Genomic DNA, 27617 nt, shown 5'->3' with positions numbered 1-27617 from the left:
TTTGGAGAGGGATCCAAGGCAAAATCTTTAAATGGTGGAGACTGGAAATCCCTCTAAGAAAAACAAAGTTTGAGTGAGATTGGTTGGCTTACAATGTGGCAATGTCCTGGTGAGTTGTTGAGAAATCCTTGGAATTGGGTTTGATCACATCTGTCATTTTTGTAGGGTGATGGTATGTACAATCATACTTTGCCTGTTAATTCACATGCACCTCACATTTGTCCTGAATGTTAGATGCATATTGTTTTTTCTAAGCCTATTAAAGTTTATTTTTGTTTGTTCCGAACCCATAAGATCTTAGTAAGTGTCCTGAATCTCAAATTTTATCTGCGTTAAGCAAAGTGTTCTTGGTCCCTAACTGGATCTACCCCATGACTCAGTGCCTGGCCAAGGAGTATGACAATTTGGACAGGGAAAAACATCCATACAAGTTATCATCCTGTTAACATGGGAGAGATCAAAGAGAAACTTTGGGTAATATTTGATTTATTATTGTCACATGTATTGGGATACAGTGAAAAGTACTGTCTTGCACGCTATACAGACAAAGCATATCACTCATAGAGTACATGGGGGAGAAGGAAAGGAGAGGGTGCAGTATATGGTATTACAGTCATAGCTAGGATGTATAGAAAAATCCGCTTGATATATGCTAGGTACATTCAAAAGTCTGATGGCAGCAGAGAAGAAGTTGTTCTTGAGACAGTTCGTACGTGATCTCAGACTTTTGTATCTTTTTCCCGACGGAAGAAGGTGGAAGAGAGTATGTCTGGGGTGCCTTAATTATGCTGGCTGCTTTTCCGAGGAAACCATAGAAACCCTACAGTGCAGAAGGAGGCCATTCGGCCCATCGAGTCTGCACCGACCACAATCCCACCCAGGCCCTACCCCCACATATTTTACCCACTAATCCCTCTAACCTACGGATCCCAGGACTCTAAGGGGCAATTTTTAACCTGGCCAATCAACCTAACCCGGAAGTGTAGACGGAAGCAGGAAGTGTAGACGGAGTCAGTGGATGGGAGGCTGGTTTGCATGATTGACTGGACTACGTTCACAACCCTTTGTAGTTTCTTTCGGTCTTGGTCAGAGCAGGAGCCATACCAAGCTGTGATGCATCTGAAGAGGATGCTTTCTCTGATGCATCCGTAAAAATTGGTGAGAGTTGTAGCAGGCACGCCAAATTTCCTTAGCCTCCTGAGAAAGTAGAGGCATTGGTGAGCTTTCCTAACTATGGCATGGAGGGACCAGGACAGGTTGTTGGTGATCTGTACACCTAAAAACTTGAAGCTCTCAACCATTTCCACTTCTTCACCATTGATGTAGACAGGGACATATCATCCACTACGCTTTCTGAAGTCGATGACTGTCCTTCATTTTATTAACATTGAGGGAGAGATTATTGTCATCGCACCATTTAATCAGATTCTTTATTTCTTTCCTGTACTCCGTCTCATCACTGTTTGTGATCCAACCCACACATGCCTTTATTTTGGAATTCATGCATGTTTCCTTGCCACTTTGCAGTTAGTATCAGGGCTTAAGTTCAGTTTTACACATTACTGGATTTTCCCCTGGCTGACATTAGCTTTTGTGTAATTCAACGCAACTGACGTGTTCTAAATGAAATAAATGGAAAAACTGAGTTGGGTAAAGCAATAGTAGCTAGGGAAGAAATTGTGATTGCTGAAATTTGGCAGCAGGCTTCTTGGGCTGCTGGGAGCCAAGGTGATATTAAATATGGTTGAAAAACTTTTAACTAAATCTCTGAAACAGGAGAGAAGGAAAATAAATCAGCAAAGTTAGTGAAGAGAAAATGCAATCTGGCATTACAGACTAAAAAGAAATAAATAAGGACAGTTTGTGGGGAAGATCTTCAGACTAAATAAAAGACAGCTGTAAGTTTCTGGGGCAGTGGAAAAGTGTAGAAAATGGTGTGAGCTTATGGGCCAATGGAATTCTTATGTTTATTGGAAATGGCAGTGGGTAAGTGCTTGTAGCCTTGTCACAGAATCATAGAATTGTTAGAGTGCAGAAGGAGGACATTTGATCCATGTCTCCGTCGGCTCTCTGAGCAATTCACCTAGTGTCACTCTCTTGCCTTCTCCATGTACCAGTGTTGGAAAATGGAATTAGATTAGATAGGTTTTTGATGACCAGCGCAGACATGATGGGCCAAATGGCCTCTTTCTGTGCTGTCAGACTTTATGACTCTAACCCCTGCACATTGTTCCTTTTTCAAATAACAGTCTAATTCCCTTTTGAATGCCTCGATTAAACTTGCCTACACCGCACTCTCAGGCAATGCATTCCAGACTTTAACTACTAGCAAGGTGAAAAAGATTTTACTCATATCGTTTTTATTTCTTTTGCCAATTACTTTAAATCTGTGTCCTCCCATTCTTGACAGTTTTTCCCTATCTACTCTGTTCAGACTCCTCATGATTTTGAATATCTCTAACAGGCCTCCTCTCAGCCTTCTCTTCTTCAAGGAAAACAGCCCCAACTTTTTCAATGCATCTATGTAACTAAAGTTCATCATCCCTGGAACCATTCTCGTGTATCTTTTCTGCACTCTCTCTCATGCCTTCACATCCTTCCTAAAATGTGGTACCAAGAATCGGACAGGCCAAACTAGCATCTTATACAAGTTCAATGTAACCTCCTTGCTCAATAAAGCAATGTCAATATAGCTGGCTTCCCTGGTAGCTGGGAATGATTCATTAAAAAAAACGGAAATAAATTAAATGTGGTGGGTTGTCAATGTTGGAAAAAAAGTAATTCGGTGGAAAACAAGTTGCAGAAAAAATGAAACAAACATATTTAGCCAAGCAATGTAATAGCTGATGAGGGGAAAAAAGAACTGGGAATTAATAAATCATATTGAAATACATAGGTGAATCACAAATATTGATTTGATACATCACCATCTATTGGTGTTATGGGGTAAAGGTGCATGATGGCTAATTTGTGTAGGGCCCGGGTGACGTTATGTGACCACGTACAGTACTATGACCTGAACAAAGTACATCAAGGGTCAGGGCTGCTAAGCTTTCCACCCAACCTGGTAGAGAGATATCAAAACGTTTTTTAAAAAATCAAAGTGGTGGATCAGTGAAACTTAACCAAATTATGGTAGTTACTATTTGTAGAAAAATTAGTTCATGCAGAAGAAATTTGGATTGCCCCAAATACACCAAGTTAAGCATTGAGAAAATGGATGCCTATTGTAAGTTTTTAAAAAGTGTGTTCCTAATCTCCGTTTTAAAATAATCTAATTTAAACTGTAGCTCCACCAAGTGGTAAATTTCCAGAGTTGAGCTTTGAGTAAATCTGAATCAAATATACTGCAAATCAATTTGTCAGAGTGGCTTAGAAAAACTGTTGGTGTATAAAGCAAATTTTATTTAATATGTAGTGATGAACTTAACTCTTTCCTCCTTCGCCAAAGTAGCAGTCTACTTGCCACCACCACCTTCCCACCTGAAACAACTGTTGTATACATAGCCCATCAATCAGACACTTTCTTCCAACCCCCATCAGTAATCAAAGTTGACAAATCTTCCATCTTTTTCGTATACTTGTTGATGGAGTATTCTTTCCACCACCACTAAGGCCCAAAATGTTTGCAACTCGCACTGAAACATTTTGTCACTTTTCAACTGAGACACATCTCCGAACTCTGTGGCAACTCCATTGTTCAGATCCTTGGATTCTTATTCTTCACTTGGATCTTTTTAACCCCCATTGAAGTACCACTTCCCATCTAAGTGAAACATTTCCCCCAGCAATCATCCACTGTTCCATCCTCCAACCCTCTTCCCAATGAGGTGCTGTTTCCCAAGACTGAGGCATGTAGCCATTCCATCTTTCAGTAAAACACACTTGATCATGAACACTTCCTCTCTGCCCCTTCTGACATTCCCTCACCTTCATCTTAAAACCTGTTTTCATTCTGCATACCACCTTTCTCTGCTTCTTTCATCTCCGTATCTGTATCTCTCCTCTTCCTCCTTCCATCACCTTTCTGGATTTTCCCTTTCATCCCCTCATCTTGCTCCTCCGTCACCTTTCTTCCACTCCTTGTTCTCCCATTGCCTGCTCCTCACCTCATTTGCAGGACAAAACCAGATTTGCAATAGTTAGCGATAAGATCGCCTAAGGGAAGAGCAAGGCTGTGGCACCAGAGCTGTAAGTTATGTGACAACAGGGCAGAGTTTAATTTACTAAGAAGTAGGGTGCAAGTTGACGCTATTAAAGTTAGAAGTCTCACAGCACTAGGTTAAAGTCCAACAGGTTTATTTGGAATCATGAGCTTTCAGAGCGCCACTCCTTCCATCAGATGATGAAGGTGACTCACTGATGAAGGAGCAGCGCTCTCGAAGCTCGCGATTCCAAATAAACCTGTTGGACTTCAACCTGGTGTTGTGAGACTTCTTAATGTGCCCATCCCAATCCAACGCCGGCATCTCCACATCATGGCTATTATAGATATTGGGGCTCTTGGTGTATTTGGCCATATTCAGAGCATTACAAAATCAGCTAAGTGAAGATGGGAGAAACACTTAATAGTAGATTTAATTTAGTCTTGTTATGAAGTAGCTTTGAGAAAATGTATTGATGCAAAACTTCATGAAAGCAAAAGAGTATTGCACTCTTACATGGACATAGAAGGCTGAAGATGGCTGTTGCCTCTTGCAGATTGTGTTGCAGCATGATAAAGTATTTTGGTGATGGAATCAGGGAGTTGGAACAATGTCACTTGAGACCTATAATTAATAGTGTGGCAGGCAATGCTGATAGATGGTTTCACCATGATAGAAAATATTTCCATTACAAATGTTAACACAAAGTGGGGCTGAAAATAATTGTGACACAAAAATTAAGATAAATGTGGCCAGGAAGTGAATGCCAAATACCACGTTTTAAAATCTATTACAAATAACTATAGTGCCATATAGAATCATGGGTATTCTTGGCTATTCATTTTTGATTTTTTTTTTGACAGGATCCTGAACAGCAATAAATTAACAGAGTTGAAAAATCATTCATTTATTGGACAGATATACCTGGAGAGATTGTAAGTATCAACTTTGTTTCATTTCTCAACCAAGTAAACCTATATGTAAAATTATTTCATCCTCTGGAATATCTTGGCTTGTAGTACTGGAAAATCGCTATCAGATGAAAATCCTGAAAGTTGATTAATGCTCAGTGAAATGCACTTAGATAGAAGTATTTGAAGAATTCTGAGCGCAGTGGCTTCCAAAGCTGCCGTGGCACAACAAAAGTTCACAAGATACAACAAAAGGTAAAATAAAGCCATGTGCATTAAAACTATAAGAAATAAGAACTGGAGTAGACTATTCAGCATTTGAGCCTGCTCCGCCATTTAATAAGATAATGACAGATCTAACACTCACTAAGTCCACTTTCCCGCCTTCTCTTTGTCACCCTTAATTCTTCTAATGATTAAAAACCTATCGATCCCAGCCTTGAAAATGTTCAAGGACTCCGTCTTCATAGCTTCCTGGGATAAAGAATTCCAAAGATTCACCGCTCTTTGAGAGAAGTCTTCAAATCCATCTTAAATGAGCACCCCCTTATTCTGAGACTAGGCCCTCTGTGGTCCTACACTCTCCTATGAGTGGAAACATCCTCCCAACATTCACCCTGTCTAAGAATCTTGTATGTTTCAATCATATCACCTTTCATTATTCTAAACTCAATGGAGTATAGACCCAATCTATTTAATCTTTCCTCATGTGGCAATCCCTCCATACCTGGGATCATCCTCGTAAACCACCTCTGTATTGCCTCCAATGATCTCTTCCCTTAAATCAGGGGACCAAAGCTGTACACAGTATTCTAAACGTGACCTCACTAGTACCTCTTTATTTTAAGATTCCAGTCCCCATGAAATCAAAGCTAGCATTTAATTTGCCTTCCCTGTTGCCTTCTGCATCTCTATGCTAATTTTCTAGGTTTCATGAACAAGGACCCCCAAGTCCCCTTCAGTTCCCTCTATTTAAATAAGAATCCAGCTTCTTGTTCTTTCTTCCAACATTAACAATTTCACATTTTCTGATGTTGAATTCCATTTGCCAGTTTTCTGAGCATTCACTCAACCTGTCAATATCTCTCTGTAAACTATTGGTATTCTCCTTACATTCTGCCTTCCCACCCGCCTTTGTGTAATCTGCAAATTTGGCCACAGTACACTCTGTTCATTCCTCCAAATCATTAATATATACTGTGAAGAGCTGTGACCCCCTGTGGCATTCCACCCGGATTACAGCCCTCCAACCTGAGAAAGACTCCCTTATCCCTACTTGTTGCTTCCTGTTAGTTAACGTTTTTTTTTAAGGTTTATTTATTAGTGTCACAAGTAGGCTTACATTAACACTACAATGAAGTTACTATGAAAATCACCTAGTTGCCACATTCCGACGCTCGTTTGGATACATTGAGGAAGAATTTAGCATGGACAATGCACCTAACCAGCACATCTTTCGGACTGTGGGAGGAAACTGGAGCACCTGGAGGAAACCCACGCAGACATTGGGAGAATGTGCAGACTCCGCACAGACAGTGACCCAAGCCGGGAACTGAACCCAGGTCCCTGGCGCTGTGAGGCAGCCGTGTTAACCACTGTACCGCCGTGCCACAGCCAATACTGTATGCCTGAATATTGCTTCCAACACCATGAGCTCCTTTCTTGTTTAGAAGGCTTTTGTGTGCCACATTATCAATGCCTTTTGAAAATACAAATATACATCATTGACTGATTCTCTGCTATCAACTCTGGCTGATACCTCCTCCAAAAATGCATTAGCACTCCTACCTCCTAGACTTGTTGCAACAGGGTCACCTGCACCCTGTTCCATTCAGTTAATCTCACTTGATGCATTTGAAAGTTCCAATAACCATTTTTAAAGAAGACAAGTACATGAAATTATTCAGGAAGATTGTTTTGTTTTTAATTGAAAGCATTAAGCAGCACTATTGCCATATTTATAACCATGATTGCTGAATAAATGAATCATTAAACAAAATAGAATGGTACTATGTGACACCTCACTAGATTGATTCCTTGCTGACTCCCATAGCAGCCTTCCACATTGTCTACTATATGTGCCAACATGACATTGGAGTTTCCTTAATCTTCACATCTCACTGCTGCCCCCTTCAGTGCACTTTCTGCTGTAAATTCCAGGTTCATGACTCCTGTCTGCATCACCTTGCTGGATTTTCCTTATACAGTTCTAGCAGTCTGGCCTTGCCCAGCACTAGATAGCCAGCAATAAGGTCATTATTGAGATTCGTACTACTTGTGTTTAGCAGACAACCAAGACCAGCATATTCCTATCATCCAATAAGCCTGACATTTGACTGATCATTACAAGCATTGAGGACGGAAACCTGGTTCACTTTTCTTATTGCTCCACTTACCTTAAATAGTCATCAGTATCTGTGTTTATCAGGATAGCATTCCATCACACTCATGCGACCTATCCTTTTGGCTTTCCTGCCTCTGACCTAGCCAGTACTGTCCTGCTCTGATTAGTTGTTCCTCCACTCTCGGCTACATTTGATGCCTGCTTCCTCCTTATGAGTGCACAGTAATGATTAAGTCCGTTCAAATCCTCAAAGGGAATGAACGTGTTTTGTGTTCAATCCTGATATTGCTTGATAGCAAAGAATGAAAGGTGCCAGGTCTGAGATATAACTATGTTGCCCTTGTTACTGGGTTAGTGATGATGTGAGGTTGATTTGGCTGATTAGTCACTTTTTCCCATGTGTAGTGACATCTCTATGCAATATGTGAGGATATCAAAACTAAAGAAAATATTGATGGTACTGCATCATAATAATACTTGGATTGTTCTTTAATTTGCATATGAAGTTTTGTTTAAAAATTACAATTTTCTCATAACTTTTCATTATATGTGAGAAATGGGAAATGATGTGAAATTCTACTCGTGAAGCTGACTAAGTTAACGAGTGTTGGTGATGAAAGAGTTCTCCGATCAGCCCATTTATATCATATAAATTCTCTTTTAATTCCCAGTCATTGCTGATGGATTTCTATATAAACTTAGGAAGTGAGAGGGATAGGAAACCCCAGACCTATTGATTATACACTTGACTGTCCCAAATTGAACACTCAAGTTTTCAATGTTTAGCCAAAGTAGGAAAAAGCTGAGAATTAATTCTATCGCAATGTTAAAATGGTATACGAATATGCTCCTAGTTCAATGCATATATAATTTTAGTTTATCCAGCTTATTTTAGGTGCAATTAAAATGTATATGCACCCTGATTAAATGCCAAAACTTGCAACCTCTTGAATGTTTCAATCTGAGTTATTGGCATTTGATTGTCAAATCTCCAGTCCTCTGCTCTCTCACCTGCTTTCTGCAATCTAATTATAGCTCTTGAGCATTTTACTTATCAGATTTATCAGAATGCACTGTGAAATAATAGGAAGAAAATTCTTCCATTTGTATTGTTCTTTTAATATACATTAAAAGATATTCAAAAAACTGAAAAAGGCATATTGGGATGAGTTTCTGGGCCAGGGATTCTACTTTAATGTTCTATGTAGCTTAGATGTAAAAGCCATAGATGCAGTTTTTCTGTGACTCTTCCATTGTTACAATAGCTGGGTGGGAAATTCATCTGCATATGTCCTTGACTTCTCATTTGCAATTCTGGGCTGCAACGCTGAAACTAAAGATGAAAATGGACATGAAACTTCTGAACTCAGCTCAATACTGACGAAGCTAATGAGTTTTTGTTCATGTTGTAAAGTCTAGTTTTGAATGTGCTTGAGGAATGGGTAGAAATACCATGGATTAAGGAAATATTTTACTACATTGCAAGTTTACTTAAACTTGTTTAGGAAGTTTTCAAAAGATTTGGGTTTGTGCTAAATATGAAAAAAATACATTTGAAATGATAAGTTCTAAAATCTGCAGATGCCACATAGCTAAAGAACACATGGAATTCTTGGCTGTTGGCAAGATGCAGGTTTGTTCCAGCAGAATGTAGGGGTGCTATATTTAATGGTTTTATTGTATTCTTCATGGTACAATAGCATGAGACTTTAATCCCAATTTGGGGAATCATTATTCAAATCGCTGCAAGTTCTTTTCCAAATCGTCCTTCAATTGGTAAACTGTACAGAGATCTGATATCGGATGTAATTAAGTTTGTAAAAATGGGCACGTATGAAATCATCAGAACAACACCATGCATTAATTTTAAACTCTTAGTGCAGCAAATCATTTTAAGATCTTCAAAGTGATGAGGAAAAGATAAGATATTAGAGGTGACCAAAATCCTAGTCAAAGAACAGTGTTTAAGCAGAGTCTTTTGAAGGGCAGAGGAGGAGTTCAGGAAGGGAATCCCAGAACATGGGATATACATGGCTAATAGCATTGGTGTCAAAAGTGGGTTGAGGCAAGGCAGCATTCAGAAAATTCGGAGGAATGGAAAGTTTGAGAGTTCTGGTTCTGGAAGACTCTATAAAGATGGGAAGAGTGAAGCTATGAAGGAATTTGAGCACTGGGCTGAAGATTTATAATTTGTGACATTGGGGGATGAGGAGCTCCTGGCATTTAGAACATGAAGCTGATCGTACGGGTCTCCTTTGCAAGTCCCATTTTAAGTTCTCAAAGCAACTCATTCTTCATTTTAAAGCATGATGGTAACCCAGACATTCTTGTTTTTGTAATCTTGGTCACCTTCAGATTTAGCAGGAACTACAGGGAACAGACCTTGGTAAGCATGTCAACGAGGAGTAAACTTTTTTCATACTCCTTTAGCACTCCCAAATAATCTAATCTTGTTTTAACTTAATCTTGAAAGAAGGAAAAATAAAGGCCATTGAATTGAGGCCAGTGTTTGTCACTTGAATAAAATCTTGGGTTAGGTTGAACCTGCGTGGTTAGTTCTTGTCACCTCATTGCCCGTGTGTGAAGTTTGCAAAGCAAAATGTTCCCATGTAACTTAGGTCATGGAAAATGAAAATGGAACTATATTTGTGAATTTGGTTGATGGAATGATATTGTGATTTCTGACAGTGCTGAAAATACTCAGCAGGTCTGGCAGCACTTATGGAAGGAGCAATAGAGTTAACATTTCAATTTGAGTATGACTCTTCTGACCTTGTGTGCGGATTGTACGATACACTATGAGCACTTGAGCCTTGCGTTAATGTTAAATTAGTAATTAAATTTTTCTCCTTTCCAAATGAAATTATTCAACACGAAAGCAGAAATTGCTGCAAACACAATTGGTTCGATGCATATGTGAAGAGAATTGATGAGTTAATATATTAGTTATTTCAGCTAAATAATGGACTGAAAGAGAAATACAGCAACCCTTTGTTTAGGACTTCTAACATTCCCCTAAAAACTAGTGTGCTAAATGAGAATTACTTCCGCCATAAGAAAGCACGTAATAAGGGTAGGTTACATTCCTGACCTATAATTTTTATATTTAAAAATTGATTGGCTGCCTTTAACCTAACTAGTCCAAAAATCCTCTTTTTCTACTTGGGACTACGGTTACTACTTACCACTCTTACTGCAGTGCTTAACTGTTCTTTCTACTGATAGGGTTGGGAGAGGAAAGCGGCAAGCGAAGCAGCAGGAATTGTTTAAAAAGAACACGATCTGAACATTCGTGGTTACAATGTGGTTCTTGCCAAATATGCTGCCACCACATTAAAGCAAAAATGAAGGCGGTGCTATTCGGATAAGTTCCCTAATTTAGAAACAGCAGTAAAACAGAAAAACACTATTGGAACAAGCTTTCAATGTGGGATATCTATATGACATTGTGAGAAGTACAAATCATGGGAATTGGGTACAAGTTAAAACAATTTTCAAAGTATCGTTTAGTTGAAGTTTGAAATGATTGACACTGTTTAAAGCCAAATTTTTGTAGGGGGTCTAAACAAAAGATAATGAAGCTTGTAATGAGCTTTTGGAACTGTACATTACTAATGATAGAGAAATTGGATGGTAGTAGGAGTTATGATGGTAAGCAGTCTGTAATTCGGAATCATACTTCTGAACAAAATGGGTATCACAGAATGGTTACAATACAGAAGGAGGCCGCTTGCTCTCTTGTGTCTGCACTGACTCTCTGACTGAGCAACGCAGTGCCATTATCCTACCTTCTCCCCATAACCCTGCACGTTCTTCCTTTTCAGATAATCAATTCCTTCTTGAATCCCTGGATTGAATTTGCTTTACCATTCTCTCAGGCAATGCATTCCAGATCCTAACCATTTGCGGCATGAAAAAGTTTCTCCTCATGGCTTCTTTTGCCAGTTGCCTTAAACCTCTGTCCTCTTGCTCTTGATCTTCCCACCAGTGGCAATATTTTCCCTACTTTTCTGTCCAGACCTCAGAGTTTCAATATCTCTATTGGATCTCAATCTTTTCTTACCAATTTTAGAGAACAGAAATCTGCTTTGGCTTAGCTATTCATATATGAAGTAATACTTTATTGAAAGAACAAATGCTGTCTTTTAAGTGTAGTTAGTAATCCCCCTGATGGCAACCCTAATTTTTTATTTGAAGTATAAGTCATTACTGATATTTCAAAGAACCAGTTAAAGGATTACCAAACACTGCCGTAAGGAAAATTTTTGTCTGTCTCTCTCTCTCTCTCGCTCACGCTTTTTATCTCTACACTGCTCTCACGCACTCTGTCTTGCACACACTTGTTCAAACAAGCCTAGTATCCCTTTTTCTTTCTCCTTTCCAAATTTCTATGCCTGATGTAATTAATGTACAAGTAGATGTTCACGTTTGAAGTCGACAAAAGAAATGAACTTTGCTTTTTGAGTTTTCCATTACCTTCACTCATACTCCATGAATAACAAAAGTTCCTTTCCACCCAGGGTGAAGAATTGAGAATGTTTTCCCTTGGCAGCAGACCTCAACTGCCTTAAATATTGCTGGAGAATCGAATGAAAGCCAGCTTTTGATCTCTGAGCTGAAATAAGTATTCGGGTCCCTTCAAAGGAAGAATGAGAATATGAATGAAAGTGCTTCAAGCTGTTAAATGTTAACAAAAGTGAGAAATGCATCAAAAGAATATTGGCCCTGAAATTATTTTGATCTTAAACTTAGTTTCAATTTAATTCTTGCAATTATGGAAGAAAATTCAAGTGAGGCATTTTAACTTGACTTTAGAAATACAACTACAAGGAAAATAGTAAAACCAAAATTACATTCCTCAACCACTTTAAATTTCCTTTTCTTTAGAAATTCTTCAGAAGACCATCCCAAAATTAAATAAAAATCACCTACATGAAAGTAAAGTTACAGCTCTAGTAATTTTGATTTTGAGCAAATGACATGGAAGTATCATTGCCTAAAAGGAAATATTCCCATTTCATTTAAATATTGACTTAATCCAACCCAAATATAGAATTAAAACTACAATCCTGTTTTCAAACTGCTCTTTTGGCTAGAATTGTTGGCCAAAGTATGACATTTTTTAAGCTTTTCTTGAGTGCCATTGCTTTAATACTGGCTCTGACTTAATTTTTCTTGATGAATTGAGTGGAGCTGCTTCCATTATTAGGACAGAAGAAGTAATTTATCTGGTTACTTTGTGTTGCAATGTCATAAATATGTTTTGAAGATTTCTTCATTTTTGTTATAACTGGACAAATCACAAGGATGTCTAAAGAAGAATCTCTAAGAATTTGTTTATGATTTCATTAGAAATATCAGCCAATGGAAATCTTCACAAATATTTTACATAATTCAATGTATGATGACTCAAGAAATGTGTTTTACACAATGGTTTATGGCCGAGAATTTCCTCAGAGCTGAGTCAGCTGTACTATTTATGGCTAGCCCAAAAGTACAAAACCCTTGGCAATAGGCAATTGGAGTTTTTGTGCACCCCCAGTAGTTATGATGGTGGCACTAGAACAACACCAAGAATATTGCTAGTCCTTGTGCATATCAAAATATCTTTCTTTCCTTTTTTTTCTCACCCCTAACATTTTTTTAAAAGTTTGTCTTGAAATTTTGCCTTCAGCCCCCAACCACTCCCCTCAAAACACACATTTTTTTATCTTTAGTCTTCTGAACCTACTGATCATCTGTTAGTTTATGGTTCCATAGGTCTCTGGAATTTTGCCTTTGTGGCTCTTATTCATGTATAATCCTAGGTGGCAAACTTTATAGCAGGTTGTAGAGGCAACAAAACCAAACTACTCTTGCAAACAACCACAGGTGTAATTTCCACCATGAGTCATAAAGGAGACTCTTCCAAAGCCCAAATATAGGGGCATGACTGAAATTACAAATCTGGGGAGTGAACCTGGTATCTCTCTGGTCATCACTTCCTTAATTACGTGAACATTTAGGTTTTTTTTCATGAAGGTTATGAAAATAACCACCTTCCTTTTACCCAAGGAAAGATTTTCTTACGGTTTGCCAGATGTTAACCTTCAAGATGTGAGCTAGGAAATCACAGAATTGAGAACATTGAATAAATATTTACCATTTTTAATACTGGGTTCCTGCAGCATCTGTTTTTCTCTAGAACAAATTAAGAATCCTGAGCTTACAGTCATTTATATCATATTAATCATTTGGATACCTAGACTATAAAAAGATGAGCAATATATCTATCGCAAACTCTTGCTCAGACCATTAATTGATTAAAGTAGGAAAAATTAATATGGAGATCTGGCTAACCTACTTCCTGATTTCACTTTGAGCAATGAATTTTGGAAAGGCTTTTTTCAATCCGATTGACTTGTGAATAAGTGAATTGTGGCAGAATATGTAAGAAATATTTTGTGTTCTGTCTCATACACCTAATGTAACTATAATACTTGAACATAATCTTTCTGATGATTGACCAATTAGGTATACATCAACATGAAGTTAGAGAAACAAAATATTCATAGAATCCCTACAGTGCAGAAGGAGGCCATTTGACCCATCAAGCCTGCACTGACAACAATCCCACCCAGACCCTATCCCCATAACCTCTCCTCCCCCGCCCCCCCCCCAATATTTAACATGTTACCCCACCCCTGACATCAAGGGGCAATTTAACATGACCACTCAAATTAACCAGCATGTCTTTCACACTGTGGGAGGAAACCAGAGCACCCAGAGGAAACCCACACAGATATGGGGAGAACATGCAAACTCCACACAGTCTTGGTTATCCCAGAAGTACTATTTTTACTGTGATGAATTTGCATCTGCTGTAGGTTCTTTTTTTTTCGATTTAGGGACGTCAGTCTACCCGTTCAGCAGCCTGAACATCTTGCTTTGTAAAATTTGTTCCACATCTACCAGTGCACCAACAGAACCCAGAGATGTAACAATTATTTCTTCCTGTGATCTGAACTTTGTTGCTGTGGCTTTTTCACAGTGTTTATTCAATCCCTGCAGGCAAAATAAATTGATGCCAGATGAAGTGCGGCTTGATTCAAATTGTTTCAAACTGCTTTTTCACAGTAAGGTGACCATGTAGTGATGGTCCACTTCACTTGGTACAATTGGTCAAGAAAATTGTACTTTTCATGGCCTTGGAATATCCCAAGCATGTTCTGAAATGTAGTCACTGTTATATGGGCAAATACAGAAGCCAATTTATATACAGCATGGTCCACACATGGCATTGAGACAAATCCGTAGCTGTTATTTGTGGAAGTTGAGAGAGGAAGGTTTACGTGGAGAATTTTTTTGTAATATGTCATAGGCTCCTAAGCACAAATTTGAGAAGAAAATTGTAACCTTGATTTAACAGTTGACCTGAAAGGTGGCAGCTCTGCACCCTATCCTCAGTACTACATCGAGTTGTTTGCTTTGATTATGCGCCCTGTATTTGGAATTAAAACAAATGTCTCTAACTCGAGGCATGAGGGCTACCAGTAAGTCAAGACTCCTCTTTGAGTAATGATCTGAAAATAACAATGATAGCTGAGATATTCCACTTCACTGGGTGACTCATTTAAATAGAACTGCAGAATAATCTGTCCTGAAATTGAGAGAAGATCTTCCTTTCCTCTCCTTGCCATGTCTTGTATTTTCAGTTTACCCACACAGCACTTTGCCTCATTACCTCCTGCCTTCAATTTTTCTGTTTTTAAAAATTGGACTCCAGTGTCAACTGTTTAGTCAAAATTGACTTTTCCCACCTCTCCCCAGCAAAGAGTGGAGCACTAACTTGGAAATAGCCCTAACATTTTCTTTAGTTAGTCTTAAGTGACTGGTTCAGATGTTCCATTAGAAATATGGGCAAAGTTTTTTAGAACAGGTTGTTGGATGTGCATTGGTTGGAATTGACCTTAGTGTGATAAATAGGAAGGTTTCATTTTTCAGTTCAATCAGGCAGGGAAAAGACTCTCTGAAGAACTGTGTAATTATAATAACACGCGCTCTATTGAGTGCCCTCTTGTTTTTGACTGCTTCCTCTGTTTGGGAAAGTCAAAGGAATCATGAATTTGAATTGGTCACCAAGGAAATGAAGAAAATTATTGCAGGATGTTTTTATAAATATGTCGAAGGTTTTGGAAAATGGTGTACTTCGCCAGAGGGAGTAATTGAGGCAGAGTTGAAGAAATATTTGAACCAACGACATAGGAGAGCATGGGCAATAGGATTAGTTTTAGATTTCTCCACATGTCAGCTTTCTCGAGAGGAATTTTCTGGCAATGTAAAAAATCCCATCAGTTGGGACTAAAGTTATGAATTCTAAGTAAATGATCTTGATTGACTATCATAATTAGACATGCAGCAATTAAAATGTTAAACTCATAACACATTTATGGATTGAATAAAAGAAGAATAAGTATTTATTTCTATGGGTGAATTTTCTCCACTACCCCTACTGTTCTTTGCTAGAATCACATGCTTATTACACCATGCTTCCAGACCTTGGACATTGTCTCTCCCTAAATTGTGGGAGGTACTCAGTGGTGGCATAGGAATTACTCTCATATTCCACCTATTCAGGAGGTACATGGAAATAGTTTGACTACTCTTTTGTGACATAGCTGAGGTTGGAAATAGAAGCATAGGGTGCAGAAGCAAAACATACCTCCCGTCATTGTAAACCACAGTACGTTGATGGTTTTAAATTTGTTGTCACTGATGGAAGTGATCCGGAGTTGCAGCATTTCTTTCCCCTCATCTGCCAAATGTAAAACATAGCTACACCCTGAAATAGATGTGGGCACAAGAAGAGAAGCCATTGACAGTGTGAAGTGCTGAATTTGTTGCGACAGATTGAGTGGTGCTGTACAGTTGGATTACTAAGGACAGACGAGGAAAAGAACAGGAATTCAAGGAAAGATAAAGCACCATGGTTGCAATTACAGAAGATTTTATTGGTGGCTGTGGTCAGGGTAGAAACTGGACCAGAGGAACTTGAACAAGGAATGATGAGAGGTGGGCACTTAATAAAAAGGAAGAGAAAGTTGAGAGTTAGGTAATGGTTTGAGGGAGGAATGGTGCACAGAAATTGTAATGCCTAGATGTGCTGCACCCTTAAAACACAATATCTCCTAACATTCTAGCTGCAGAAGCAGAAAACTACCTTTTCAGGCACTTCCTGGCATTCTAGTGGTAATGGCACTATTTTACCTTCCAACACTGTTGTCAATTAGCCTTGATTTTCTCCTCTCAAGACATGGAATTGTAGATGTGTTAATTAATTGAAAAACTAGATCCATAGCCCTTTCCTTCTTTACCGTGGCATTTTGTAGTGAAATTTAATTGCCAGACCTTAGATTTATGTAGAGAATTTGAAGCATTGATTTTTCTTAGCATTTTGTTTGTGTTCTGACATAAAGTAGGAACATTCTTCCAGAATAAATTTTGGTATTACATCTGTCTATTTTGGGCATTGAGGTAATTTTATTTGAAGTACTGGAGAAGAAACAATGGTTCTGAAATTTCACTCATGTTAACTTTGTTACATTGGTACCAGCTTATTTGTCTTTGAGTTAGAAAGACATAGGTTTAAACTTCACTGAAGGACTTCAGCACCTTGACTAAGCAGATACCCCAGTACGGTACTAAGGGTAAACAACAATGCTGGAAGTATCAACTTGAGGCTTTGATGGATGCAAAAGATCCCAACATTACTATCATAGAAGCGCAGGTAGTTAATGAGAAAATAAAATCATGACTTTTGTTCAACTTCAATTCGATTTCCCTGTCCAATTCCCAAATTCTTTGCTTTCTTAACAATCCAAAAATCTGTTGATCTCAAACTTTAAAGAAAAATTTAACATGAGCATTCGTGGCTTTCGAGGCTACAGATTTCCAAATTCACAACTGTGTGTGAAGAAGTTTCTTATTATCTCATTCCAAAATAGCTATCCCATTAACCTGAGACTGCATGACTAGTTTTAAAACCACCAGGCAGGGAAAACAGCCTGTGATCATCGACCCTGTTACTGTCTCTCAGAATCTTGGACCTGATGATATCGCCAGTTTTTTGAATTTCTGGAGAGTATAGGCCCATTCTATTCAATCATTCCTCATTGGATAACACTGTTTTTATACTTTCCTGCAATGTGGGTCAGTCCAAAATTTGTTGCCCATCCCTGTTTCCCCTGGAGAAGCACATTTCTTGAACTGCTGCAGTCTGTAGCTTATGGGTGCACCCTGTGTGCTGTTATGCTGGGAGTTCTAGGCTTTTGAATTAGCAAAGAAATGACAACATTCTGTCAGGATTGTGAGACTTTGAGGGGATCTTTACAGGTGGTGGTATTTCCCAGTATCTGCAGCTCTCATCCTTCTAAATGCTAGAGGTCGTGCATTTGAAAGGTGCTGTTGAAGGACGCTTCCTGGGTTGCCACAGTGCACTGGTAGTGGAAGGAATTAATATTTAAGGTGATGAATGGGGCGTTAATCCAGCAGGCATCTTTGTTCCGGATGTTGTTGAGTTTATCGAGTGTAACTCTTCCAAGGAAATGAGGATTCAATCATATTCATTACTTGTACCTTGTAGATGACATCATATTTTTAGGTATGCCTCTGGTGCTGCTCCAGACGGTCACTCCTCCATTCATTGAACCAAGTGAGGTTTCAACCTCCAACCTGCTCTTATAACTTCAATATTTATATAGCTGGTCCAGTTAAGTCTTGGGTCAATGGTGGGTGTTCAATGATGATAACGGCATTGTACATCAGTTTAGGGGAGATGATCAGATTCTCTGTTGTTGGAGATGCCCATTGCTTGGGAGTTGTGTGATGTTAGTGTTGCTTGCCACTTATCAATTCAAGCCTGAATGTTATCCAGGTCTGGCTGCGTGCAGACAGGGAGATGCTAAGGAGTTGTGAATAGCACTGAACACCACGATCAACAGTGAACATGCCCATTCCTATCTAATGTTGGAGGGAAAGTCATTTGGGTCTCGTGCACTGCCCTAAGAAACTTTTTTGCAGTGAATTCCTGGGGCTGAGATGTTCAGCCTCCAACAACCACAATCATTTTCCACTATGCTTGGTATGACACGCAACTAATGTTGAGTTTTACTCCTGGTTCCCATTGACTTCCACTTTGAAAGGACTCCTTGATGCACGCTCAAGTCAATTGCTACGTTGATATAAAAGAACAATACAGCACAGGAACAGGCCCTTCGGCCCTCCAAGCCCACGGCGCTCCCTGGTCCAAACTAGACCATTCTTTTGTATCCCTCCATTCCCACTCCGTTCATGTGGCTATCCAGATAAGTCTTAAACGTTCTCAGTGTGTCTGCCTCCACCACCTTGCCCGGCAGCGCATTCCAGGCCCCCACCACCCTCTGTGTAAAATACGTCCTTCTGATATCCGTGTTAAACCCCCCCCCCCCTCACCTTGAACCTATGACCCCTCGTGAACATCATCACCGATCTGGGAAAAAGCTTCCCACCGTTCACCCTATCTATGCCTTTCATAATTTTATACACCTCTATTAAGTCTCCCCTCATCCTCCGTCTTTCCAGTGAGAACAACCCCAGTTTACCCAATCTCTCCTCATAACTAAGCCCTTCCATACCAGGCAACATCCTGGTAAACCTCCTCTGCACTCTCTCTCTCTAAAGCCTCCACGTCCTTCTGGTAGTGTGGCGACCAGAACTGGATGCAGTATTCCAAATGCGGCCGAACCAACGTTCTATACAACTGCAACATCAGACCCCAACTTTTATACTCTATGCCCCGTCCTATAAAGGCAAGCATGCTATATGCCTTATTCACTACATTCTCCACCTGTGACGTCACCTTCAAGGATCTGTGGGCTTGCACACCCAGGTCCCTCTGCGTATCTACACCCTTTATGGTTCTGCCATTTATCGTATAGCTCCCCCCTACGTTAGTTCTACCAAAATGTACCACTTCGCATTTACCTGGATTGAACTCCATCTGCCATTTCTTTGCCACCATTTCCAGCCTATCTATATCCTTCTGTAGCCTCTGACAATGTTCCTCACTATCTGCAAGTCCAGCCATTTTTGTGTAGTCTGCAAACTTACACCACCTTCCAGATCGTTTATATAAATCACAAACAGCAGAGGTCCCAATACAGAGCCCTGCGGAACACCACTAGTCAGGCATCCAGCCTTATAACACGGATATCTTCTGTGACCAAGCCAGTTCTCCACCCATCTAGCCACCTCCCCCTTTATCCCATGAAATCCAACCTTTTGCACCAACCTACCATGAGGGACTTTGTCAAACACTTTACTAAAGTCCATATAGACGACATCCACGGCCCTTCCCTCATCAACCATTCTAGTCACTTCTTCAAAAAACTCCTCCAGGTTAGTGAGGCATGACCTCCCTCTCAAAACCATGCTGACTATCGTTCATGAGTTTATTCCTTTCTAAATGCGCATACATCCTATCTCTAAGAATCCTCTCCAACAACTTCCCTACCACAGATGTCAAGCTCACTGGCCTATAATTTCCCGGGTTATCCTTCCTACCCTTCTTAAATAACAGGACCACATTAGCTATCCTCCAATCCTCTGGGTCCTCACCTGTGTCCAGTGACGAGACAAAGATTTGTGTCAGAGGCCCAGCAATTTCATCTCTCGCCTCCCTGAGCAGCCTTGGATAGATTCCATCAGGCCCTGGGGATTTGTCAGTCTTTATATTCCCTAAAAACCTAACACTTCCTCCCTTGTAATGGAGATTTTCTCTAATGGTTCAACACTCCCCTCCGAGACACTCCCAGTCAACACATCCCTCTCCTTTGTGAATACCAACGCAAAGTATTCATTTAGGATCTCCCTACTTCTTTAGGCTCTAAGCATAATTCCCCACTTTTGTCTCTGAGAGGTCCGATTTTTTTTTTTCCCTGACAACCCTTTTGTTCCTAACGTATGAATAAAATGATATAAAGGGGAGCCTCTACTTCGCATCAGAATTCAGCTCTTTTGTTCACATCTGTATCAAGGGTGTAATGAGATCAGCAATGGACAACATCCAAACTGAACATCAGTGATCAGTTGTTGCTGTGTACGTAGAGCTTTACTGAAGTATCATTGACACCTGCCATCACTTTGGTTATGATCAAGAGGAGACTGATCTGATAGTAATTGGCTATATTAGATTTGTCCTACTTTTTGTGGACTGAAGTGCATGTTTCCCCTATCATTGAGGATTGAAATGTTTGTGGAGCTGCCTACTCTGATTCGTTATTTAATTGTTCACACCATTCACGAGTAGACTTTGTCTGGATTCCAGAGCTTTAATCTGATTTGTTGGTTGTGGGATCGATTAATTTCAGCTTCACCAAGGGGAATCTCATTTTTGGCATCATATTTATAGGTATGCCTCTGGTGTTGCTCCAAGTGCAGCAAGTGGTGTTTCATTATGTTAAAGCTGCTATATAAATATAAGTTGTTGTTGATTGATCTCCTGACTTGGTTGTAATGACAGAATGAGGGATATGATGTGTTCTGAGGTTTCAGATTGTGTTTGAATACAATAATATTGCTGATGGCCCTTAGAGCTTCTTGGATACTCCGTTTTGGCAGCTAAATTTGTGTTGTCAAAGGATAGAACATAGAACATAGAAAAGCTACAGCACAAACAGGCCCTTCGGCCCACAAGTTGTGCCGAACACATCCCTACCTTCTAGACCTACCTATAACCCTCCATCCTATTAAGCTCCATGTACTCATCCAGGAGTCTCTTAGAAGACCCTATTGAGGTTGCCTCCACCACCACTGACGGCAGCCGATTCCACTCGCCCACCACCCTCTCTGTGAAAAACTTACCCCTAACATCCCCCAAGCACCTTAAACCTGTGTCCTCTCGTAGCAGACATTTCCACCCTGGGAAAAAGCCACTGAGAGTCCACCCGATCTATGCCTCTCAACATCTTATACACCTCTATTAGGTCTCCTCTCATCCTTCGTCTCTCCAAGGAGAAAAGACCAAGCTCCCTCAGCCTATCCTCAAAAGACATGCCACTCAATCCAGGTAACATCCTTGTAAATCTCCTCTGCACCCTTTCAATCTTTTCCACATCCTTCCTCTAGTGAGGCGACCAGAACTGAGCACAGTACTCCACGTGGGGTCTGACGAGGGTCTTATATAGCTGCATCATTATCCCTGGACTCCTAAACTCAATCCCTCGATTGATAAAGGCCAGCACACCATACGCCTTCTTAACCACTACCTCCACCTGCGGGGCCAATTTCAGAATCCTATGGACCCGGAGCCCAAGGTCCTTCTGATCCTCTACAGTACTAAGAGTCTTTCCCTTTATATTGTACTCCTTCATCCCATTTGACCTACCAAAATGGACCACTATGCATTTATCTGGGTTGAAGTCCATCTGCCACTTGTCCACCCAGTCTTGCATCCTATCTATGTCCCTCTGTAACTTCTGACATCCCTCCAGACTATCCACAACCCCACCAACCTTGGTGAGTTGCTGCAGTGCATCTTGGAGATGATATATACTGCTGCCGCTATGCTTTGATGGTGAAGGGAAAGAATGTTTAAGGTGCTGGATGGGGTGCCCTGGATGGTGTTGATGTCCTTGAGCATTGTTGGAGCTGCACTCATCCAGACAAGTGGAAATTATGAGAATCTGAGTAGCTGTGTTTTTCTAAAAATTCTTTCATGGGATTTGAGTATCACTGGCAAGGTCAGCATTTACTTACCATCCCTGGAGAAGGAGGTAGTGAGCTGCTTTCTTGAACTATCTTCATAAATTGATATATTTAGCCAACTCAAGGCAAAGATGGTGCTGGAGCGTGGCGACTTCTTGCAAGCTGTGCCCATCATACCTTCGAATTCTATCTTTACACTCATTCTATGCTTCAAAAACTTTATTCTAACTCTTTTAAACTCTCTAACAATGCTTTAACTCAATCTCTTATGACTGTAACCCTACATTCTGCACTCTCTCCTTTCCTTCTCTATGTTCGGTATACTTTGTATAGTGCGCAAGAAACAGTACTTTTCACTGTATACTAATACATGTGACAATCAAATCAAAATGACTGATGCAGCAAATGTAAAAATTTCAGAAAGAGTAATTTCTTCTTTTGTTTTTTATGATATTGCTCAACATTAATTGCAGGAATGAGACAGGGCTATTTCTTCCAGATCCCGTCACACAGCTGGCCTGACTTAAAGTAACAAGCATTCTGGGGATCTCCTCAAAGCTTTGCACTATTATCCTGGTTATTGTTATTTCATCTGTGTGGATTTTCAGAAATACATTATCAATCTGGTTTAAACATCAGCATTTTTGTGGATTCAATTCCGTTTGCTATTTGACCTATGATCCAATTTCTGAGTTGCACAGTAATGTAACATGCAAATAATGATGCATGAGAATAATCTTTCATTAGAAAATTAACTGAATTCAATAAGTTTTGAGTTTTCAGCTAAATAAAGTTGCAAAAGAAGTGCACCAAAATCATTAATTTAGCAACAGGTAACATGTTGAGCACCTATCTGTGAGCATTTGTCAGTCATCCAATTGTATCATGTTTTTTCAACTGATTTATAAAATAGTAATTGTTACATTCAGCTAATTAACTGAAGTGAAGACTCGATAGACTTTGATTTAATTGCCGGTTTACTGAGTTAGCTGATTTCAACTATGTTGACTACAAGGGCACTGTTAAGAACTAGAGTAGGGAAAATCTATCTTGGTTTGCACCTTTGATTGCTCCAATTGATCCCATGCTAGGAAATATATGTGTGAAAAAAAGGAATTATCTCTCTTGCAATGTCTCCAGTGGTTAAATAGCCTACAGCTAATGTCGCTTGGGCTGACAGATGAATATTGACTATTTTGTGAAACTAGCATAAGGCAGCACTCGCATGAAAAAATGAAAGGGGGAAAATGTTTTTCAATAAGGATGATAATTAGGGTGGAGCTTTTGGAGCACAATCACTGGATCAGGTGTTGTGCTCTTTCTTTCTAAAGTTGTAGTCTCCAGATTGAAATATGTTGCAGTTTGCATTCCGTCAGCATTTAAAAGGAACATCTAATCTGCAGTTCCAGGTAAATAAAGTATTATTAAGCTTGTTTGGAAAGCAAAGGAAACAAAGGCTTTGGCAATGCTAGATGGTATATACTTTGATGCCAGAATTCAAGGGAATACAGCAGATTATGCAGTTTGACAAGTGGGTGTATTATATAGCTATTACTGAGACGTGGCCAGAAGGAGAACAGTAATGGCTGCTCAACATTCCTAATTACAGGGTTTTTAGACAACATTGAGAGGGGAATTTGAAAAAGAGGATGTGTTGTAATAGAAAAGTGCAGTTTTATGGTTCTGAAGACGGATGATGTGGTAGAACTAAACAGCAAAAAAGGAGCCATCATACTGAGTACCGTCAGAAAAAGATAGAAGGGCAAGTATGTAGGCAGATCTTGAAGTGTAAAATCATCAGGGCAGTAATGGTGAGGGGATTTCAACCGTGACGACTGGGGATTTCAACCGTGACGACTAGGAATTTCACAGTAATTTCATTGCAGTGTTAATGTAAGCCTTACTTGTGATTAATAAATATACTTTATTTTTACTTTAGTTAGACCTCAGCTGGAATATTGTGTACAATTCTGGATGCCACAATATCGAAAGACTTTGAATGTATTGGAGAGAGTGCAGAAGAGATTTGCAAGAATGGTTCAGGGATGAGAAGCTTCAGTTATGAGGATAGGTTGGGACTGTTCTCCTTGGAGAAAATGCCAAGAGGAGATTTGATGGAGATGTTTGAAATCACGAGGGGGCTGGACAGAGTAGATGAGCATAAACTATACCCTCCTGTAAAGGCATAGATTTAAAGTAATTTGCAAAAGAAGCAAATGTGATGTAATTTTTTAAAAATCAGTGATTTGGGTCTGGAATGCACTGCCTGGAAGTGTGGTGGAGGAGGCGAGTTCAACTGGGTATTAGATGATCATTTGAATAGAAATCATGTGCATGGGTATGGGGTAAAGGCAGAAGAAAGGCTCCAAGTTGTAATGCTCATTTAGAGAGCCGAATGGGCGCCTCCTGCACCATAAACAACTCTGATTCTGTGAACTAAATCTGACTCTCAAATCTAATCTCGCCAGCCCCCTTGTTATATTTTGGCTTAACTATCCTGTACACACTTAAGAAATTCATTATCTTTCTAACATGTGCTGGTTGCTATTTCAATCTATATGAAAGTTAAAATACTCCATTAAAACCATTCTGTCTTTGTTGCATGTTAGTCTAATCTGAGCATTTTATGCAAACTGCTACTGCAAGGCTAGCACCAGAAGGCCTATGCAAAACTCTGACCACAGTATTGCATTTTCTTCTATTTCTTAATTCCATCCATAAGGTCTTCACTGCCTGCTGACTACTGATATCCTTTCTTATCATTAATAACTAAGATTCTCCCCTCTTAATGTTGTCCCTCTAAGATTTCCCTATCTTCTTTGTAGAATTTATAAACTGGTATATTTAGTTTCAAGTCCTTGCTGTCTCTGTAGTGGCTATTATGTCAAATTGAATTTTCAGCTACAATTTATGAATTTTCTTCCTATACTGTACTTTTTTATAAAGAACCTGTCTCTAGGCCACACACCCTAATGTCTCCTCTGCTCATATATCGCTTATTTCTCTTGATTTATGTTAGAAATATGATTATTTCACTGGGGCAACTTTCTTCACACTACTGGAGTGAAAGAATATTAGTCATTTAATTGCTATGCATTCAGTTCCATCCGAGTTCCAATGTGATGTATTTGTGCAGCAAGTTGATCAACTGGACTTGATTTAAACCGGCTACATTTTGTAATCTGTGTCTCGCATGCAATTATTGTATCCCCTTTTTATGCAGTCTTATTCAATACATCCCCAGGAGAAATGTTCCCTCTGATTTTTTTCTACCCATGTGCGGAATCAACTTTATGTGCACCAATATCAAGGTAACATTCAGCCGTGAGCCACCAGTAGACAGAAAAAAACCTATATGTAGTATAAATACATTTTAAAATGTTGCCCTAGGAATGAGAGAGGGAGGAAGAATACCAGCTCAGCAGTTGACATGATACCAGGCTAGTTCACATACTACCAGATTTACTGAATTCAGTTCTAACAGAGGGTCATTCTGATTTTGAGAACGTTAGCTCTATTCTCTCTCCACAGATGCTGTCCGACTTGCTGAGATTTTCCAGCATTTTCGGTTTCAGATTCCAGCATCCACAGTATTTTGCTTTGATTTAAATTTACCATGGTGGCATTTGGACACCCAACCTCTAGGTTTTAAGTTCTGTACCATAACCATTACAATGCCATACATGAGAGGCATTTGTTAGTTATATTGTAGCTTATATATTAATTTGGCAGAAGAAGGGTTAAATTGGTAGCGATGGCTCAAGGCAAGGATCTTTTTCAATTTGACAAGCTGAAAATGGAAAACGCAAAGGTGACTTCCCTTCTGAATTGGTAGAAAATGTAGAAAAGACAACTTGTATTTTTCAGCTTATTGAATATTTTCCTTGAAACTAGTGCGAGTAGTGAGAAAAATAGTGCAGTAATTTCTTCACGTCAACAAACATAATCAGGCAGAGAGAAAATATTGGCTCTTGTGAACTGGAGGGTGAAGGTCCGAGCAAGATTGTGTCCCTGTAAATTAAGTGAATATTGAAGGGAGAAATTACATTTGGGAATTGGGGAAAAGAGCATTGTGATGAAGAGAGAATGGAATCCCAGGAGGAAAAGACTGTTGAGGTAGTTTTTGGGAAAGTAGTAACATTTATTCCACCTACAGTTTTTTTTTAGACTAGAAGTCTATGAATTGTGAAGTAATAAACTGATAGCTCTCTTTCAATGCATACAAAAGTGAACTGGGGAGAGGCAGCATTTGGAAGTGTGCATGGCGGTTTAAAATATGATGTGGAGATGCCGGCGTTGGACTGGGGTAAGCACAGTAAGAAGTCTCACAACACCAGGTTAAAGTCCAATAGGTTTATTTGGTAGAACAAGCTGCGAGCTTTCGGAGCACTGCCCCTTCATCAGGTGAGTGGGAGTTGTGTTCACAAAAAGGGCATATATAGAGACAAACTCAATTTACAAGATAATGGTTGGAATGCGAGTCTTTACAGGTAATCAAGTCTTAAAGGTACAGACAATGTGAGTGGAGAGAGGATTAAGCACAGGTTAAAGAGATGTATATTGTCTCCAGACAGGACAGTTAGTGAGATTTTGCAACCCCAGGCAAGTCGAGAGGGTTACAGATAGTGTGACATGAACCCAAGATCCCGGTTGAGGCCGTCCTCGTGTGTGGAACTTGGCTATCAATTTCTGCTCAGCGATTCTGCGTTGTCGTGTGTCGTGAAAGCTTGTGGCTTGTGCTACCAAATACACCTGTTGGACTTTAACCTGGTGTTGTGAGACTTCTTACTGGGTTTATAATATATCCTGAGAGAATCTCACAAGAAACACTACATTATTATTGGCTAGGAATCCAACATTTTCCACAATCTCCCTGGAAATGCCCTCGTGCTTTTAATGTTTGGAATGTCTTTCGAATCAATGTTTCTTCACGAATTCTACAAAACCAACTACGGCAGAATTATTACATCGCTGGTATTAACTGGCCCAAAGTTCCTCGTACTAATTCTTGATGATTTACTAACTCTTTCCACTTATCTCCTGTTCACTGCCTTCTGCCAACAGCTCACTGCCTCTCTCAACTTGTTGCTTGCTGCCCCTCTATCGCTTGCTATCTCTCTCCTGATTGTGCCTCCCTATCATGAATCCTCCTCTTGAGTCTGCTGATCCTGCCATGTCCCTTTCCTGGACTCTTGCTGTGAAAGAGGGCTTGGGAGCCTGGCATTGAGAGGGAGGAAGTGAGTGGGAGCATGGGGGAGGAAGATGGTGAGCGGGGAGGGAAGCAGCAAGGAGGGGGGGAGGGGGGGGGAGGTCAGAGGGTATAGTGATGAGCTGCAGGGTAGTGGAGGGAAGTGGTCAGCAGAAAGGTTGATGAGTGGACCACAAAGACAAGAGCTGACGTGATTTCAGACATGATGTGGAGATGCCGGCGTTGGACTGGGGTGAACACAGTAAGAAGTCTCACAACACCAGGTTAAAGACCAACAGGTTTATTTG

The 27617-nt window shown here is 39.8% G+C and overlaps 1 protein-coding gene across 2 annotated transcripts in view; it reads left to right on the top strand.

The window, feature by feature from the left end:
* The window catches only part of adgra3 (adhesion G protein-coupled receptor A3), a 162491-nt gene that overhangs the window by 58791 nt on the left and 76083 nt on the right, over positions 1–27617 (top strand). For both annotated transcript variants that reach the window (XM_078215464.1, XM_078215471.1), the window contains one exon: positions 5009–5080. In XM_078215464.1, coding sequence (XP_078071590.1) covers positions 5009–5080 — 72 coding nt within the window. The remainder of the gene's footprint in view (positions 1–5008; positions 5081–27617) is intronic.

Source organism: Mustelus asterias, chromosome 1, assembly GCF_964213995.1.
Source record: "Mustelus asterias chromosome 1, sMusAst1.hap1.1, whole genome shotgun sequence".
In the NCBI taxonomy this organism is placed as follows: domain Eukaryota; kingdom Metazoa; phylum Chordata; class Chondrichthyes; order Carcharhiniformes; family Triakidae; genus Mustelus; species Mustelus asterias.
The sequence above is the reverse complement of the archived record's forward strand: the minus strand, read 5'-3'. Positions and strand labels throughout refer to the sequence as shown.